Genomic DNA, 18,420 nt, shown 5'->3' on the forward strand with positions numbered 1-18,420 from the left:
TAACTAGGAATTTTTGTTAAAACGTTTCCTAAAGGTTCCAAAATGGACATTCGCTTAAAAGTCCGATTAAAAAAAATCACAATGCATGAAAATCTTGTGAGTTTGTTTTCCGAACTGTGGCGTACGAGTTGATTGCTTTTTTGTTGTCAAGGGTAACCATTTGTTCATCTTCAAACGTTGATAAAGAACTGGTCCCAGGGAGTTGGTTAAAGGTTGATCCAGGTGAGATTTTCAGCTTGACAGTTTTGTCCAATTTCTCCGGTTTCATCGGCCTAGAGTTGATATCATTGCCATCGTCGGACAATTCCTTCGCTTGGATGCTGCGTAGTGATTTAATCTTTATGAACACTCTCAGGCTAAGTACAAGAGACTATTTATTTCCGAAACAGTAATTTACATGTTTTGACATTTATCCGATTTTTTTCCATTTGATTGCATCACTTATGTTTGTTTTAACGCCATTGTGAGTACATAGCCATCTTTTATTACTTACTACCTAATATTTCTTGTTAAAAAGCGCAAATTTTAGTCAACAAATATGACTCTGGTTTTACCTGTAATACCAAAACTCCTCCTGGTTTCCTGTGGTATCAGCGCGTTCCTCATTCGCCCTTGCTACGGCGTCCGACCGACAAAAAGCTTTGCTCTTATCAAAAAAGACAAAAACACTTGCCAATATCACCAATGACATCACCATTGCGACAGATACTCCAATTGCAACGCTTGTTTGATCATGGTCGATTGTATTTTGTACATCAGTGCTGATTTCTGTATTGTTCGCGTTGTTAGCTGCATATGAGTTTGTGACGACCGAAGTTATACTGGAAAGGCTTGCATCACTTTGTTTATGGTTTGTCTGACAAATAAATTGTCTTCGCTCACTGCAGTTGGTTTGTTTCTTCGTTCTTACGCTGGGGTTAAATGTGAAACAGTTCACTCCAGACTTTTCGTCTTGAGTTTTGTTGAACGCAACCCAGTATTCTACCGAGTTACAAGCCCCCTTGCAGCAAGCCTCCAGACTACCTCGAATTTCTTTGCTGGTTATAAATGCAATGGTTCCATTGTGATGTACAAAGCAAAGTCTTGATGCTCTGTTGTATGGCCTTCTAGCAGAATGAAAACTGTACACTACACCTTGGCTTTCACACGCCGAACAAGACATCTGGAGTAGATGACTTGCACAAAAACTATGTAACTCTATGCATGATAAATATTAAATGTAAATTTTGTTTAGTTATTTGTCGCTGGAACGCGCTTCTCGACGCATTTGACTGAGATTAGCGGCAATTGCCTAAGGCTGGCAACTGTCTTAAAATTATTATCTTTAAACTTTTGTTGGCACTTGCTAATAGTGGTATTTTTGTGTTACTGACTAACTGCTTCTTTGTTCAGTCTGCAGCGCAATGACTTTCAGTTCCTGAACTGCGGCTAAGCGGAAGCAACGGTCACGAGGAATTCCATTACGCAATGTAGTGTTAAAATACATGATTTTTCCAAATGTATAATAAAAGCCTCAAAAGTAAGTTTTACAGTGTTTAATTTGTTTGTACTCTTTACAATTTTACATATAGATTGCTGTAAGAAATATTTAAAACGCAATACGACTGAACTACTGACTGACATTTTTTCTTCAACGCATTTCTTTGTATGACACAGTAAACATCTTTCATACATCGCACTTGACGTTATTATTATTTTTTTTTCTTTTGCGAGTTCTTTTACTTTTAACACACGGAAATAGCGGTACAAAACTACACACAAGTAGTCACTTTTCTCATATATAACACAAAATGCTAAATTAAACTTCAATTCGTTAGATTCTTTATGCTCCTTTTTGTCTCAAATGCTTGTGGTAATGTTTCATCGGTTGATGTGTCTGATCACGACTATTGGGTAATTCCCCCAAGGGGAGAAATTCTTCATACTCTGGCGTTGCTTTTGTATTTACGTAGGCACTTTCGTCACGTGGTTCAAGATTCTTGACGGAAGTTGGATCGGTAACTTCGTGGTAAAAGTGAAAAGGATCTTATGTTGCTTGGTGAGGCGTTCCGTCCAATTCCTGAACGCTGTATGCAGCGAACCCAAAACGGAAAAAAAATAAACAAAAAAGTTTTACTTTCAAAAATGGTACATATTTAAAAAAAAATCTTAATTAACATTTACTAGAATATTGGACTGTTTTATAAAAACAGGTAAAACGCATAAATCTTTTCTTTTAATAACAGAAATATATATTTCGCCTTAATAAACAGTCATCGTCAGTTTCTTATTCAAATAGAATCATTTACTATAAATATTTGATATTAATGCCTAACATTGTATATATGCCTACCTGCAGTAACCATGATCTTGGCCTTCACACACGTCTTGTTCTGCAGTCGTGGTGTCACTTCTCGAACGGTGTCTGTTGCGTTTTCGGTACAAATACAACGAGGCTGTCAAAAGTAGCAGCAGCAAAACCGCTGCAACCCCTCCGACCACTGCGCCTATATTTGTACTATCTGTTTTTGGAACTTTGTTATTATCTGATGTTGATTGAGTGTTTGACGTCATCCTGCTTGTTGTTGGCATGTTTCTTGGCCCTACTAATTTTGTTGTTTGTGGTGGAGATGGGCTTGTAGCTGATGAAACTCTAACCTGACATACGGCTTTTTGTCTGTGCACGAGTGAACTTTTCCCTCTTGTTGAAACATTAGAAAACACTTGCTGTCTTTCGATTCTTTTGCGGAGGATGACACCCAGTATTCCACATCTTTGAAACATTTCGACAACTTTTCACGTATTTCTTTGGAATGTGCTGAAGCGAGCTTTCCATTATTGCGTCCTATACACGAATAATAGGCATTTTTGACAGATTCATTTTGCGTGTTAAAAATGTACTTGTAGTCACCAAATGTGCAACTCATTGCATCAGCTCTATTTTTTCTGCTTGAAGCATTTCGTAAAAAAACATACAGATCGTTAAAAGACGTTCCATTGTAAATACGTTTTACCTTGCACATCATTTTAACTTTGTGCAACCAAATCAAAATTTTATTTATTACACCTTTGTGGCTATTTGGGTATAATTAAATCTTTGTATTATTTGTGTCATTCATTATTGTTAGTGACCACACGACTTCAACCTATCTGTGCGCACTGGTCTAATATCACCTTCCCCTTCCCCCCACAAAAAAACAGCGATGCATCCCGATGCTCCTACGTACGTGTCGTTGTTTGTTTGTTTCCAAAAAAACATCGTACATGTGGTGACATTTCCCAGAGCTCTTGGCTTCATTTTTTTTCCGGGTTTCAAGACTAATGTTGAACCAAAACTCACTTTACTCCCCACTTGTTTACTTTGACAGATTAAAAGACTGTTGTGTTTTTTGACCGCCCTTGACTAAAATATACCCAATTCACAAAACAAACGTGAGAGACCTATTTCTGGTAAAAATTGAAGTCGCATGTTTTTCCCGTTTTTTTGCATGTGAAGTTCTATTATATAAATATTTACTTTCAATTGTTACCAGTGGCTGGAGCAAAAATAATGTCGCAAATGTATTGGCAATTTACGTCTATTAATCTTGAGGTCATTGTTTGGAACATACAACTACCTATCAAATACGAAACTGCAGCAAATAGACTCATATGGGTATGGCACATTTTTACGGCGGATTTTATTTATCACGGTGCAACATGCATTTTTTAAAGCAGCTTTTGCACATTGTTTATTTTGCATCTACGTTTCGGTGTTGTTGACCACGTATCCTATTAAGTTTGGGAGTTTCCCAATAACTTTTTTGATCGAACTGGTTTGGATGCTGTGAAAACTTCTCAAACATTTCCTTTGAAAACGTTACCAAGAGTCCAGGACAATCATGTCCTCATTTTCGCGCCAAACACGAGGCATTCTATTTTGTCCGAGGTCGTTTACTTTGCGCTGAAAACATATGTTTGTTTGAGCCCAGTAAACTTTATAAATGAATCACATATTTACATTTATCACTGCCATAAACTCCGTTCAAACAATACGAATGAGAAGCATTCACTGTTTATAATATTGTATATTGTTCATAATAAGCTGTTTTGCTAAAATGCTGATTTTCCTCTACAATACCATGCACTGATTGTTTGTCAGTGCACAATTAAGAAATAAATATATCATCGAAAGGCATTTGTTATAGTCTTAAGTTGTAATTTTCCGCTCCTGTGGTTCTTTTGCTTTGTCATAGGTTGATGTGCATGATGCCTGTGTGAATCCCCGATTGAAAGAAACTCCTCATACTCCGGCGCCGCAGTTATATTAACGTAAGCGCTGCCGTTGGGAATTTTGGTATCTTTGTCAGTAGCCGGATCGGTAACTTGGTGGTAGAAGTGGTAGGTGTCTTGTGTCGTTTGATTGACCATCTCGTCCAAACCTCGAACGCTACATGGAAAAATAAAAACAGTTTCCATTTGTGCCTAATCATTAAGAATGTCTCTTGGGTTCTCGCATTCGGTGACAAGCCGGTTTAAAACAAAAGTAGATTTTTGGGTTTGGTTTGGTTGCGTAGTTATATTCTTACTTTCTTGTGCGTCCATATGATTAGAATCGCTTGAGAGACATAGGTTATTTTGCATTGACTTTACACAAACTTTACAAATCTTTTACACAAACATTACAAGGTGGCTGCAACCTGTACCGAAAATGAAATATATTTTTGTAGCTTTGTTTGCTGAAAGCATTTATTTGCTATTTTTCATTTGTACCAATATCACAGTATACGATAGCCCTTTAACAGTCCTAACACGAAAATATCGTATATTTCGTAAAACTTGTAAAACATCTTGTCTGCTTAATGCTTAACATTCGCTGGACCTTAAATACATTAACACATTTCGCTGGTTGTTACACACAAAACTGTGACCAAAAAGATGGGTTGCCATTCTATAAACACAATGGATTCGAAGCTTATTTGTAGTATTGGTTGTCCATCTGAGCAGGACGTTTAAAGCGTTCCGATGACGCTTCCGCTGCCTGTGATGTCCGTTGTATGTTTTTCTTCTTAGCGTTGCAACCACGTTTTTGGGATATACATCCAACTGCCATCAGTAAAAGTAGAGCCAATGCCCCAACCATTCCCCCAATGATTGGGCCAAAGCTTGCTTCATGTACCAGTTTTACGTTCTGGTTTGTTGTAATGGAGTTTTGAGCAACATTCACAATGCCTAAAGTAAAAGTTTCATTTGCTGAAGCAGGAAGATGGTTAGCTGATTGCAACCCTGTAACGTCATGAGTTTTTATTTCTGTCGTACCGCTGGTTTCGACAAGCCTTCTTCCAAATGTTGTTGTCTCAGTAGATAGCCTTGGATCTGCAAGGGGTTTTATTTCAACTTCACATATATATTCCCTTTTGTTGTCGCAGGTTTTTTGAAGTTTGTGAGTCCTGCTTAGTAAGTTGCATTTGTTCTGCCTGATTTCCTCTGTTGATGATGATATCCAATACCACTTTTCAGGAAAGCAACTTATCATTTGATCACTTATTAATGGGCTTTTAGTCGGCGCCAGTGTTCCGCCATTAATTTCGCAAGATCTTCTGGCATCGGCATGATTTAAACGACGCCCAGTAGTAAAATACTTATGCCTACCAATCAAACAGGATGTTACCATACTGATTGACTTACTTTTACCTGAAAAATACATGGTTTTATTTTCTAAACTTCTTGTTCATTTAAAACTACCAATTCAGATTTTCCTATACGTCTTGTTCATACTTATCATAAGGTTTTACTACTTTTAACTGCGATACACTTCCTAAAGAATAAATAGTTTGCCCAAACGCTCTGTGGGATTGTTAAAACTTTGTTTATCCTTGCAGTCATCAGAACACAAGTTAAAATCAAAATTAAATTCACAGTATATTGACGCATGCGTTTACGTGTCTTCGTGGTAACTAAAACGGATCTATGTGCTATAACGACTTATATCACGAAACGCGTTATGGCGCAATGCTTGATTCAGGCAATTGGGTTTCAACCAAGAAATTCATGCTCCGTTTATAGAAATTGGAAAAGTACCTGACTAAAAACTACATTCTTTAGATTTTTGTGTGTTTTTTGGTATTTTTTGTAAGGCAGTTGATGTCATCGTGTTATTTGCGTAGGAAAGACAAAACCGGTTTAAACATTTTGTTCGTATATTATTATCCTTTTTCTGCGTAGTTTTTTCACAATATTTTTACTAGCCTGCTTTCAAAATCCATTGGTTTATTTCAGCCTTTTACTGCTGTTGGAAATGTTAACAAAAACAAAACAAACTAAGTGTTACGGTAGATTAGGTAATAACAATGTATTGACAACATCCGATTGCTGCATTAATTCGATCTATATTTTTATGGTTTATAACCCGTAACTGAATTGCTACATTTGAATAAGTTCGTTTTGTCTAATTTTACGTGCACCCTAGGAGTAGCATACGTTAATATACTGCAAATACTTTTTGAACTAAACGTCTGTTTGTGTCCATTGAATTTTATGGCAAGTAATTGCTATTTTTTTCTGTTTGGGATGTCAGTTTTACAAAATGCTGACACAATTTCTGCAAATTAGAGTATTACGTTTATCGCTTTGTAGGATTCCAAACGGACGACACTAACTTTTAATAATCATAATCTTATCAATCTTCTAAATCTGATATTAGTCAACGATTAATGCTTTGTGATGATTCGATTTTAAGTTAGTGCTGTCTCTTTTTTGATTTGCGAAGCCCTGCTTAGAATAGAAAAACACCATCTTCCACAAGCTTTGGTTTAAAGGTTATCGTAATATTGGCATTATATACAAGTTTTATTCCTTGGTTGTAAAAAATGTAACAGTGATTAATTTAGTTTGCACAAACTATTAAATTTTTCAAATTTGTGTACAGTGTGGGCCTTTGGTCCAAAAATTGTAACACAAGGTTTGAGTTGTTAGCCATTAGTGTCCATGACATTGAACATAAAGAAAACTGTTGACATATTTTCGCTACTTTATTTTGATTCCTTGTTAATTGTGGCATAGACGTCCGCTACGCTTTCATCTCTCTTTGGGGTTTTGTTCAGAACTGCGTAAACTCCACCGGAGTTTGCCTGGTCATGCGTCACTGGGATGTGCGAATCCCCGCTTTCGAAACTTTCGTCTTGTGTTGAAAGTTCAGCTACAGTTGTGTTTTGTTGGTTGTCAACAAACGACGAAACTTGACCCGAAGTTGTGTCGAAATCAAGTGTCTGATATTCGCTGTTGTAAGTTGTTGTTGGGGGCACTGCCTGCTCCGCTATCTGGACGCTATTAAAAATGTTTTATTGGTATATTTGCGTTTTTATTGCTTGTAGGTTAACATTGTAAAAGTTGGCATCGAAAAACATTTGAGTTTTGTATTAAGCTAAAGGTTTTTTGACACCCACCTGAAATAATTATGATCTTCGCATTTGTGGATGTCATGCGGTGATGTGGTTGTGCCAATTCGTGAACTGCGTTGCTTTATCCGTTTGCTACGCTTCCGGTAAAAATATAACGAGACTATCAGAAATAGCAGCAGCAAAACAACTGCTACCCCTCCGACCACTGCGCCTATATTTGTACTTCCTGAATTGTGAATTGGGTTATTTTCTGATGTTGTTTGAATGTTTGACTTCATCCAGCTTGTTGTTGGTTCGTTTTGGGAGCTTTCACGTCTTGTTGTTGGCACGTTCCTTGACCCGACCAATCTCGTTGTTTGTCGTGGTGATGGCGTACCAGGTGCTGGTGAAATTCTAACCTGACATACATAGGATTTTTTGTCTGTGCACGAGTGTGTTTTTCTCTCTTGTTGAAACATCAGAAAACACTTCCTGTCTTTTGATTCGTTTGTTGAGGATGATACCCAGTATTCCACATCTTTGAAACATTTCGACAACTTTTCACGTATCTCGTTGGAATGTGCTAAAGCGAGACTTTGGCCATTGCGTCCCTTACACGAATCATTGGCATTCTTAAAACTTTGCGTTTTTGTGTTAAAAATGTACTTATATTCAGAAAATGTGCAACTCATTGTTTTACAGCTTTGTATCTAAAACGGTTACACAAATAAAATTTCTTCTAAAACATAATATTTTTAAACCCTATCTCATTGACCAATTCTATTTATTTTTTTAAAAATATTGTCTGCTTGTCTACATATGTTGCGATTTCGCTGCTTTATAATCTCTCTTCTGCTTGGTAGGCGTCATAGCAATCATTTGCCTACAATGTATTGCGATTGAGAGCAAGCATTTTCGGTATCAGTCTGCTTTCAGTCGTACGCTTGTGTTTAGAAAATCGTGTTGTGACTCAGTAAGTTGGGGGTTGTGAAACAGATTGTACTTAATGTCATTTAGAAAAGATAACCTTTACGTTCATTTATATATGTGCGACTTTTACCTTTCGTGGCTATACTTTTGAACACCATTTTAATTTGCCCATCATGTCAGACTAAACGTACCTATGTTTGTGTAGTTTGTAGATATTTCTGATGATACATTATTGCAAACACGGAATTTACAATATAAATCCATTATATAGGCTGCAAGTAGTAAAAATGCGTACAATAACAGTTCGATGTTTTTGACAAAAACAAGTTTAAACGTTTGGCTTCGAAAAGTCAAATAATGAGATGCAAACATACTGCAACAGTAAAATGCAGTTAAAAATTCAAAATATTTAACGAAACAAACAAACATGTTACTATTGTCTTTTAGGAAATGTTAGTAATTATTTTGAAAGACAATAAAATATTCATTGTTCTATTGCTTTTTTTCTATTTGCGCAGAACGTCGTATTGGTCAGAATGCTGTTTCTTGTTTACAGTGACAGTTTCATATCCACTGGGTGGGGTATGTGAGTCAAATCCTAGTTGGTCGTACGACGCTGAAGTATCTTTAATCCCTTTGGCGTTGTTTGAAATGTCTTTGTCGGAATGCTGTTCATTATTTACAGTGACAGTTTCGTATCCACTAGGTGGGGCATTTGTATCAAATCCTAGTCGGTCGTACGATACATGAGTGCCCGTTGGCTCCCCAGCGTTGCTTGTTGTTGGCATATTATAGGCTTGTTCGTACGCGCTAGGTCCGGTTGCTGAAAGGTCGTTTGCCATATCATAGTTGGTTGGGATTGGTCTGCTGCTGTTTGCCTCAGTTACGCTATAAACAGATTTGTAAAATTTCATTGTAAAACAGTGACCACCAAAATATCTCAGCTAAACATATCCCCCTGGTTAGTTTCACATGTAGGAAATAATGTTTAAGTAACGATGCCTTAATTTTAATTGTAAAAAGCATTGACCTATTCAACACAACTACAGTAACTGTCGAATGTTTGTCATGTAAATTATTAAGCGTTTACATTTTTTTCAAAAGTAACCACGTGAGGTTCAAATGCGTATTCGCGTTTTATGGTGGTAAACGTAAAATAATTACCTGTGTGGTCTTTTGTCTTCGTTCTTTGCAACGTTGTTTGAAGAATATAAGTTCGACGGCTTGCAGCACGGCAGAGATTTATTTAGCTGTTTTCGATAAAAAAGTAGAATTACGGCGATTGCAACTAGCAGCAGAAGAATTCCTCCGACCAACCCACTAACGATCGCAATGCTGCTTTGTGCTTGTGCAGTATTTGGAAACGATTGATGTAAACTCGTAGTTGTGAGAAGAGGCGATGTAAAAAAACCATTAGCCCGCGTACTATTAAACAACGTTTTGGCAGTAGGCAAACGCGTAATACCAACGGAGGCAGCAGTAGCAAGAATTGATTGTGCACAAACAAATCCCCTTGCTGTTGAACAAGTGGCCTCTTTCAAATTAAGGCCTTTATTTTTTAACAAGATGTATTCACAGTTGTTAGCTTCATAGTTGCGACGGCCGTCTACCCAAAATTCGCCTTCTTTGTTGCATTTGTCTCGTATTCGTTGTCGAACGTTTGGAACATCAGCTATGGCAAGATGCCCAGTCTTTTTGCAATCTTGTTTCGCCTCCGTAAAGTTTTTCGCTTCCGTGCGGCATGTGTACACAAACATGGTACCATCGGGCTTTTTCATACACTAGCTTTAATGTTTAAAAAACTTAATAGCAGAAAAATGCACATTGATATTTACTATAAATTATTAGGTGTTAATTTCAAGTTTTCTTCATTTGATGTAGCCTATTTCACGATGCCTATGTCACCATATGTTCTTTGTTTCTGGCAAACACCTTTTATGAATATTTAACTTATTTCAACTGCTTTAACGCAACACCTCAATGTGCCTATGCTTTCAATGTTGTACAGCTAATAATCTCATTCATATCTCATTCGTTTGTGACATTGCTGGTAGGCTGAAATATGGTAAAATGCATGACTGACCTGTACAGGACCAATGTTGACCTGAAGTACTGGTATGGTTCTAACCTGCACCTGCTTATACAACACTAGCGCCTCACTTGCAATGATGGTGATCACGACGGGATTTACGTGTTTTTTATTGATTGTTTACGGTGAAAAAGCGTCATTTGTCAATCCTGCTGGTCGTCAACAATACGTCATGGGCCAGTGGTTTCCCAACATTTTTTGAAAGAGACTCAATCGTGTAAAAAAGCAAAATCTTGTTGCATTTTAATATGTTTAAAACTAAATACTTTGTTGGGTGTTTTTCATAGCTTTAGTACCAATCAGGTTTTAAACTTATTGATTTTTTTCACATCGTTTTTCAAAACAATAGCTGCTTTTTCCTAAACTTGCTTGGCAAATAACTGTATGGGTTGCAAACAAAAACAGCAAATATATTTTTACCTTATGATCAGCAATTAAATATACACTATAGGTAAAAGCAAGCTATAAAAAAATAACATTGCGCTTTTGGGTGTTAAATCATGAGACAGGAAACAGCACTTCAACGAAGTTTTTGCAACACTGATGTTGAAACTGTAAGCTATAGGCATTAACGTGCTGGCTTTTCTGTTCTTAATCGACGGAAATTCTTATCTTAGATAATCGAAAGCTTTTCTATGCATAGAAAATTGCATCTATTGTCACGACCAAGTTTGATTGTGTTTTAGTCACTGCTGGGACTTTCACCAGAGCCGTGGTAAATCCACACGTGATTTATGGACGGTGCCTATGGGCTACAATTTGTTAAGGTGCACTTAACTGACTTTTTTACCACGAAGCTCATTGATAAGGTAATACATAGGTACCAAATACACAATACACACACACACACACACACACACATATATATATATATATATATATATATATCTGCACTTTTTTGAATATATTTTACCTATAAATAATCTATTGCTGCCAGGCATAGTATCAAGTTTTTAGAGCTCTTTTGGCAAATATATTTTTATTTTTTGCGTTGTGACGTGTTTGCGTTTAATTCTTTTTTTACCCATTGTTTATCTTGCACTGTACTGTTGAAGACGACCTTTATATAACTTCGAAACGTCGGAATAAAAATACATTTGTCAATAGAGTTGATTTTTTACCGTGATATACGACAGTGCGTTTAAATTGCAACTTAAGTTTGTTTATTTTTACCTGCTTAAACGATAAAAGGTTTAAATGCGTTTTACTGCACTGAAATATCAATGCTACCCGCAAGTACAAGGTAACAGTTGTTTAATTTGCTGTACATGAGTTAGTGGTCGCAGATTCATCGGTAGTTTAAAGTTTACTGCATCATAACGTTTGGAACGCGAAAGTAGAATTGTAAGTGTCTCTTCTTTCACGCTCCTCCCTCTACAGCCTAATGGAAATTCCACGCACGGGTCCATCACAAATTCGCTTCTTTAAATGTGTGACAAACCCAGCTATTGGATATCTTAGCTTTTGACTTGGCATGACTGCAATCTCTTCACATGCCTGCTTGTTTGTGTGAAAGTCCAGTCTTAATTTCATGTATACAATTTCATGTACTAGCCTATAGTACTTTTCAATGGTAACTTGGGCAGCTTTCTTGACGGTCTTGGTCCGCACGGGACTCACCATGCAGATGTAGATTTTAAACCGCTTATTTTATAGTTTGCAAATGGGATCCGGAAGTACAAAATGGAATCCCACATTGTTTTGTTTCTATTTACGCAGAACATCGTATTGGTCGTCTTGCTTTTCTTTGTTTACCTTAACAGTTTCATATTTGCTGGATTGGGTTTGTGAGTCAAGTCCTAGTCTGTCGTATGAGGGCGAAACATATTTTGACGCATTGGCGTCGTTTGCAATGTCGGAATGCTGTTCTTTGTTTGAAGCAACAGTTTCGTATCCACTAGTTGGAGCATTTGTGTTAAATCCCAGTCTGTCGTACGAGGCATGACTGTCCATTGGTCCGTCGGCGTTACTTGTTGTTGCCACGTTGTAGGTTTGTTCGTAAGCGCTAGGTCCGGCTGCTGAAAGGTCGTTTGCCATCTCATAGTTGGCCGGGATCAGTCTGTTGCAGTTTGACGCTGGTACACTGAAAAGTAATTCATGTAAAAACGACCATCACTTGATTTAAAAAATGCTGAGGAAGTTTAAAATATTGAAGCATAATCTATAAAACGAATAAATATACAACTAACTAAGGAAACCAAATCATATACTCAATGTAGAACATGTTTAACTGGACCGTGTTACTTGTTTCAAAATTTGGTTGTTTTATTAAGTGTATATTAAATTCTCCAATTACAACCACCCGTCCTTATAAATGTATCATCCGCAAGCAACCTTTTAAATAAAACTTTGACTCAGTTCTGCCGAACCTGTAAGTTCCGTTGTCTTCATTATTTTCGACATTGTTCAAAGCACATGGGTTTGTCGACGTGCAGCACGGCAATGAATTATTTCGCCTTTTGCGAAACAACAGCAGAATTGCAACGATCACAATCAGTAGCACCAGAATTCCTCCAATTAGCCCACCAATAAGTGCGCTGTTGTTACGGTGGTTGTTTTGGGCTTGTGAGCTGGTTAACACCTGATTGGTTGTGTTAATACTAGAGGGTTTGGTGGTAAAAGTCGAATGTAATGTTGATGTTTCGAAAGCGGTCGCACTTCCGGGCGACACGCTCGTAGTTGTTGCTGTAGTTGAAAATTTTTTAATACTGGCACAAACGTACCCTTTCGATATCAAACATAGTTCATTACATTGATTGGTTCCTGGAACTTCAATATATGTGTACTGTCCAGCAAGTCCATTTCTACCAACGTTGTAAACCCACAATTCTTCAGAGTTGTCACAATGTGTTTTTAGTTTTGTTTTACTATTGTTGCAGTCTTCCAAAATGGTACCACTTTTACAAAAAACGTTCTCATCAAAACCTGTTGTTTTATTGTTGCATGCGTAATAGATTGGATCCACAGGCGAACCTTCTAAACACGTTTCCACTTTCATTTGGATGATGCAAAATTATTTTAACACTATAAATATCTGAACAAAAAAATTCATAAGCAATTCCTGTTGAAGTAATCACCTTTCATCCAGCTCTGTGGATGAGATTTGTTTGATTTTGACAATTTTTTAATTCCTTTAAATGCTTTTTTGATCTAAACGCAAACATTCAAAAACATCGAATAATATATTAAACACTTCCGTCTACAGAACCTATTTGAAATTCACGTGTAAATCCTGTATACGTAAATTTTTTTTTAAGTAACAATGGGAGTTTTCTTCTTTAATTACTGGCATCTGCCCAATAAAGTCTCTGTATTAGGATTTTAATACTAAGATCTAAAAATACATTTCTATTTTCGCACACAACACGTTTAAGCTGTTTTCCTACATAATTTTGATTCCTATCGCACTTGTAACATTGCTTTTAAAAATAACACAGCTTTACTCATGTCAAAGGTTGTAATGCTGTCTAGCCAAGTCTTGCTTTTCCTTTCGCACTAAATACCATTTTATTTTGTCGCAAAACACACAGTTTTACGGATCGCACACCGCATACATATTCGGACTTCTGCTATGTTATACATTCCTGCAAGTCCAAAATCTACTTGCAAATGCGGTACTGGATTTCGAACTGAAACTGCTGTTTAACACCACTAGCTTCTTAACAATGACAGTCGTCACGTAAGCGGGTATTCACGTGTTCTATCCCGTTGCTGTACACGGAAGGGCGTCATTTCTATACCCATATTGCCTGCAGATATTGCAGTCTTTATAACACCTAATATGGAAGTAGCCGTTTTTCATTCACTGGGCTATCGAAAACTTTCCAACTCATAGAAAGTAGCGTGCATTGTTACGGCCAATAATAATCTATTGTAATTTTTTGTTATGCTCGACTTTTGCTTAAGTAATTGTGTGACAACACCCGCGTGTTTCAGTTAAGGCTGCAGCTATATTTTTTATATTATCCATTAATGCGCCGTAATGTTTCACAAACTAGCGCTTCGCACAGCGCGTAACGATGTTTGTCTATTTGGTCATGCCTTTTTTCAACGCGTTTTTAGATGGTGTTTTTAACATAAAATGTTTCAGACAATTTTTCAAATTTTAAAAACAAAAAAACTATTATTTTATATCTAGAAGGTTTTATATCTAAGATCAAAAAAACCTATTAAGTCGTAGGGTTTCTGTCACAAAACTGATCAGAAAAATGTTACTTTTTTGTTGCAATGCCTTGACCAGTGTTTCTTGCTCTGTGGATAGTTACCTAGGGGCAATTTAACATCTTTTAGGGCAGGGATGGGGAACCTGCGGCCCGCTTGCCTTTTTAAAGTGGCCCGCGTCAACATTTTGTTAAAGTACAGCATAAAACCTAACATAAAAAATAAAATGTTTATGTACAAATATTTACTTGAAATGACTTCGACACTTCCACGTACAAAAATTGCCACACATTCAATCACTTGCTGTAGTTGTGACGTAGCAGTCACTCGATTGCCTCTCCTTGCAGTATTTGCCATGTGGTGTTAGTTTTAAATTGATTTTAGAGCTATAAAATATATTCGGTATAACGGAGCTAGGGTGTTCCAGAAGAATGGAAAAATGTTAGTCGAATTAAGTGATAAACCTGAAAGCCATGTTTGTTGCAAATAAGTAACAGCAAAGAAAAAAATCTGGAGCGATGAAATAAAAAAAATCCGGAGCGATGAAATATGAAACACTTGTGTGCTAAGGGCATTTTTACACGGAATTTGAAAATAAAAAAAATATTTGGCCCGCCCGAAAATGTTGTGCAATTCATGCGGCCCGCAGTACTAAGTAGGTTCCCCACCCTTGTTTTAGGGTAATTACATTGTTATTTTTAGTTTGGTGACAGCGTTAATTGTATCACTACTGACCTCATTGTTGTGAGGTTCAAGATGGTTACACAAAGTTTGCAGACCATGCCTCACCTTACGGTTAAAAACCAATTCTTGAAACATTTTTTCTCTCATACTTTTTGACACAACGCACCTTTGTTCAAAGAATTGCTTGTATTGCAGCTCACTATACACAGTGGAGAATTGCGGTAATTACATGAAGCCCTTAGTTTATCGACAAAGCATTCAAAAAGTAAACGATCAACCCTCTTCTTTGAAGTAAAAACGATTGCCAAGAACCTGATATGATTTTCTTCCTTAAAGCCAATGCTTTGTTTTGAACTCATCACAACTAATGTAGAATTATTTCCGGCTATTTACTGAGTCTTTGTGTACAACTGCATACGGATCTGCGGGTGCATCCCCTAGTACGCGAGTAATCGTAGTGTACGAAATGCTCTCATCTGGGACGACGAGGGTCGTGTAGGTGACCCCTGACCCCACATCCTTCGGTTCTGAACCCGGTGTTGGAGGGGGCGCTTCCTTAGGAGGTGGGGGAATAATCCTATTCGGCGCCGTATCTTGTTGTGGAATGTCCTGGTCAATAGTTTCATAGTGGCCTGGGGCTTCAGGCGCTGGAAAACCGGGAACCTTTGGTGCTATTTGATGTTGTGTGCGAAGATCTGGAGTCGTTGCCGTTGATCGGGCGTTTCCCGGTTCTGTGATGTAGCTGTACACCGAGTTGGCGCCAGAGCGTTCTTCTTGTACTCGAATGCTAAAAAGAACATGGAGACTTAGAATTTCAACATCGTCCCGTAGTGTGGTATGACACCTATGCAGAATGGGTAGTATCGCTAGCAAAATTTGTGTGTTTGGTGCTAGTTTTGTGACAGTGGCTTGATGATATATCATTGGTATTACGGTGTACGATCCACAAACAGACTCAGTTCGTTGGAATCATTTAATTACATCAGCCAATTATTTTTAAGCAAAATGGAGTGTGTAGGTAAAGTGACGTAGTTCTTGCAGGTATTTTTTCATGAAATGTTTTGTGCAAAAAGTGGTTACTCAGTTTGTTTGTCGAAATGACTTATTCTTAGTTTGATCAGTTTCGAAGGCCTTACTCATGAACCACGTAGTTGAACTAACAATACTATGACGCATTAGATGCGCTTACAATCGGTTGCCTCATTGCAAAGATTGGCCGAATATGCATAGAAGAAACCCAAAAATTCCTTACAGTCTGCCCAACTGCCTTCTCCTATCACTAATGTCACGAAGGGTCAGCATATGTCGTCATTGGCAACGCACTTTAAGTATGATTCTAGAACTCTTCATCCTATTTTGGGATTGGGCTTTTGGCGCAATATCTTTGTACGGTTTACTTGCAAAAATTCCACGAAATTAAGAAAACGCATGGTGTACGCACTTTGGAATGAAGTAATAGGTGACACAACTGTTTTCTATGTGTATGTGACATATTTGGGCTTGTGACATACTTATAAGGCATAAACGTAAGTAGAAATAATGAAGCAGCAGTTTTCGTGCGTTGAGGTTGTCATGTCACACCCATCAAGCAAACAAACGTGCGCAGAACGTTTTATTGAGCAACATTGCTCGTGACATATTTCGTCTTTGTCTTATCTGTGGTGCCACTTGCCAAACGAACAAGTTTCACCAATCAATATGATAATCCTATACTCAAACACGGCAATTTTAAATCCCATTTACAAAGCATTATGTGTGATTAGTTTATCCACAGATTTGTATTTTCGAACCTCCTAAATCAAAATCTCCCAAATGCCATTTCCATTGTACGCATGGGAACACTATTTTGCCCAGTACTACAGTACAGTAATAGTAAATGTAAACTCATTGTTTTCGAACCACCGCTTAACGTCACATTATAAACCGGATGCAATAGCACTTAAGTAGCCAGCCAGGTTTGTGCTATTATTTGTCACACTTAGCATTATTTGACCCCACACACGCGGTAATGAAGCTACAAGGCAGTGTGATTTTATGCTATACATCCGGCAGACTAATCTCGAGGAAGTGACGTACCTAAGTGGAACACGACTGTTGGATTTTATTTTATTTTGTGGTAGCTAAGGTTAATTTGCGTAAAATTGTCAAAAGCTTGAACCTTGACTTTGACAAGCATAAAATTACCATAATTTTGGAAACATTTTTTACCACGAGTAAATAAAGGGCACTATACTCAAATGATATATATTTTGTTCTATATGATCAGGTCCAATAACGTACTGGTTATTCCCTATTTAGCATCGAAACAGTTGCCATACTTGTGTACCATTACTATATTGTAGCATTACTGTAAGTATGATACAAGCTGTTGGAAAATTAGCAACGGCGAGTTAAGCACTGCGGTTTACCTGTAATATCCGTGATCTTCCTGTGGCACAACCGCTGGTTGGTCGGAGGGTGGATTCTTTGATCCTGCACAGCCGAGCATACACTTTTTGAAGTCGGCCTTGCTATACTTTTTAGTGTTCAGATGGCGCAGTCGAAAATGATAGAGTGCGACGAGCAGCAATAGCAGCAAAATGACCGCAAAAACTGCGCCAATGATAAGTCCGACGTTCAATTGGCTAGCAGCTGTCAGAGCTGGGACCGTGGTCAATAACGATGACGTGTTGCTCTTAGATGTCAACACTTGCGGTACTGTTGGAGTGGTAGTTGTTACTTGCGGCAATTCACAAACATATTTTCTGTTACTGTTACATGTGCTTGTAAACTGCTTATTGTTCTCCCTTGCCTTGAAAAGGGGACACTCATTTCCTTCGGTTTTTGTCAAGTCGTTCTTGGTGAACGCCACCCAGAACTCTTGATCGTTCTTGCAGCAATTATAAAGTTTGTTTCGGATTATATCTGTGTTGGCAAATGCAATTTGTCCGCCTTGTGACGTTTGGCAGGTCTGCAACGCCGTTTGGTAGTCAATTTCTGTGACGTTGAAGATGTATCGTATTCCGTTGAGTTCGCAATCCGTAGAGCATGCCATTTTCAGCAACTTTCAATTTCTGCAGCAGTGCAGCTTTTTATTTTAAAAACTTAATGCGGGTTGTACTATATAGGCTACGTCATACCTTTCCTTAACGAACAAATGTACTATCATTAATATTTTAACTTCAGTTTAGCCAAACGGATTATCAAAGCACTGCGCGTGTTGAATTAGCCTAACAGTAT

The 18,420-nt window shown here is 37.6% G+C and overlaps 1 protein-coding gene across 1 annotated transcript; it reads right to left on the reverse strand.

The window, feature by feature from the left end:
* Positions 1 to 14,891: 14,891 nt before the first annotated feature.
* Positions 14,892 to 18,305, reverse strand: LOC145213971 (uncharacterized). Its single transcript, XM_080082390.1, has 2 exons — positions 17,610 to 18,305; positions 14,892 to 15,988 (listed from the first exon to the last, which is right to left on the reverse strand). Exons 1-2 carry the CDS (start codon positions 18,233 to 18,235, stop codon positions 15,577 to 15,579), a joined length of 1,038 nt encoding a protein of 345 aa, XP_079938516.1. The 5' UTR covers positions 18,236 to 18,305; the 3' UTR covers positions 14,892 to 15,576.
* Positions 18,306 to 18,420: the final 115 nt, after the last annotated feature.

Source organism: Phallusia mammillata, chromosome 2, assembly GCF_965637545.1.
Source record: "Phallusia mammillata chromosome 2, kaPhaMamm4.hap1.1, whole genome shotgun sequence".
Lineage (NCBI taxonomy): Eukaryota > Metazoa > Chordata > Ascidiacea > Phlebobranchia > Ascidiidae > Phallusia > Phallusia mammillata.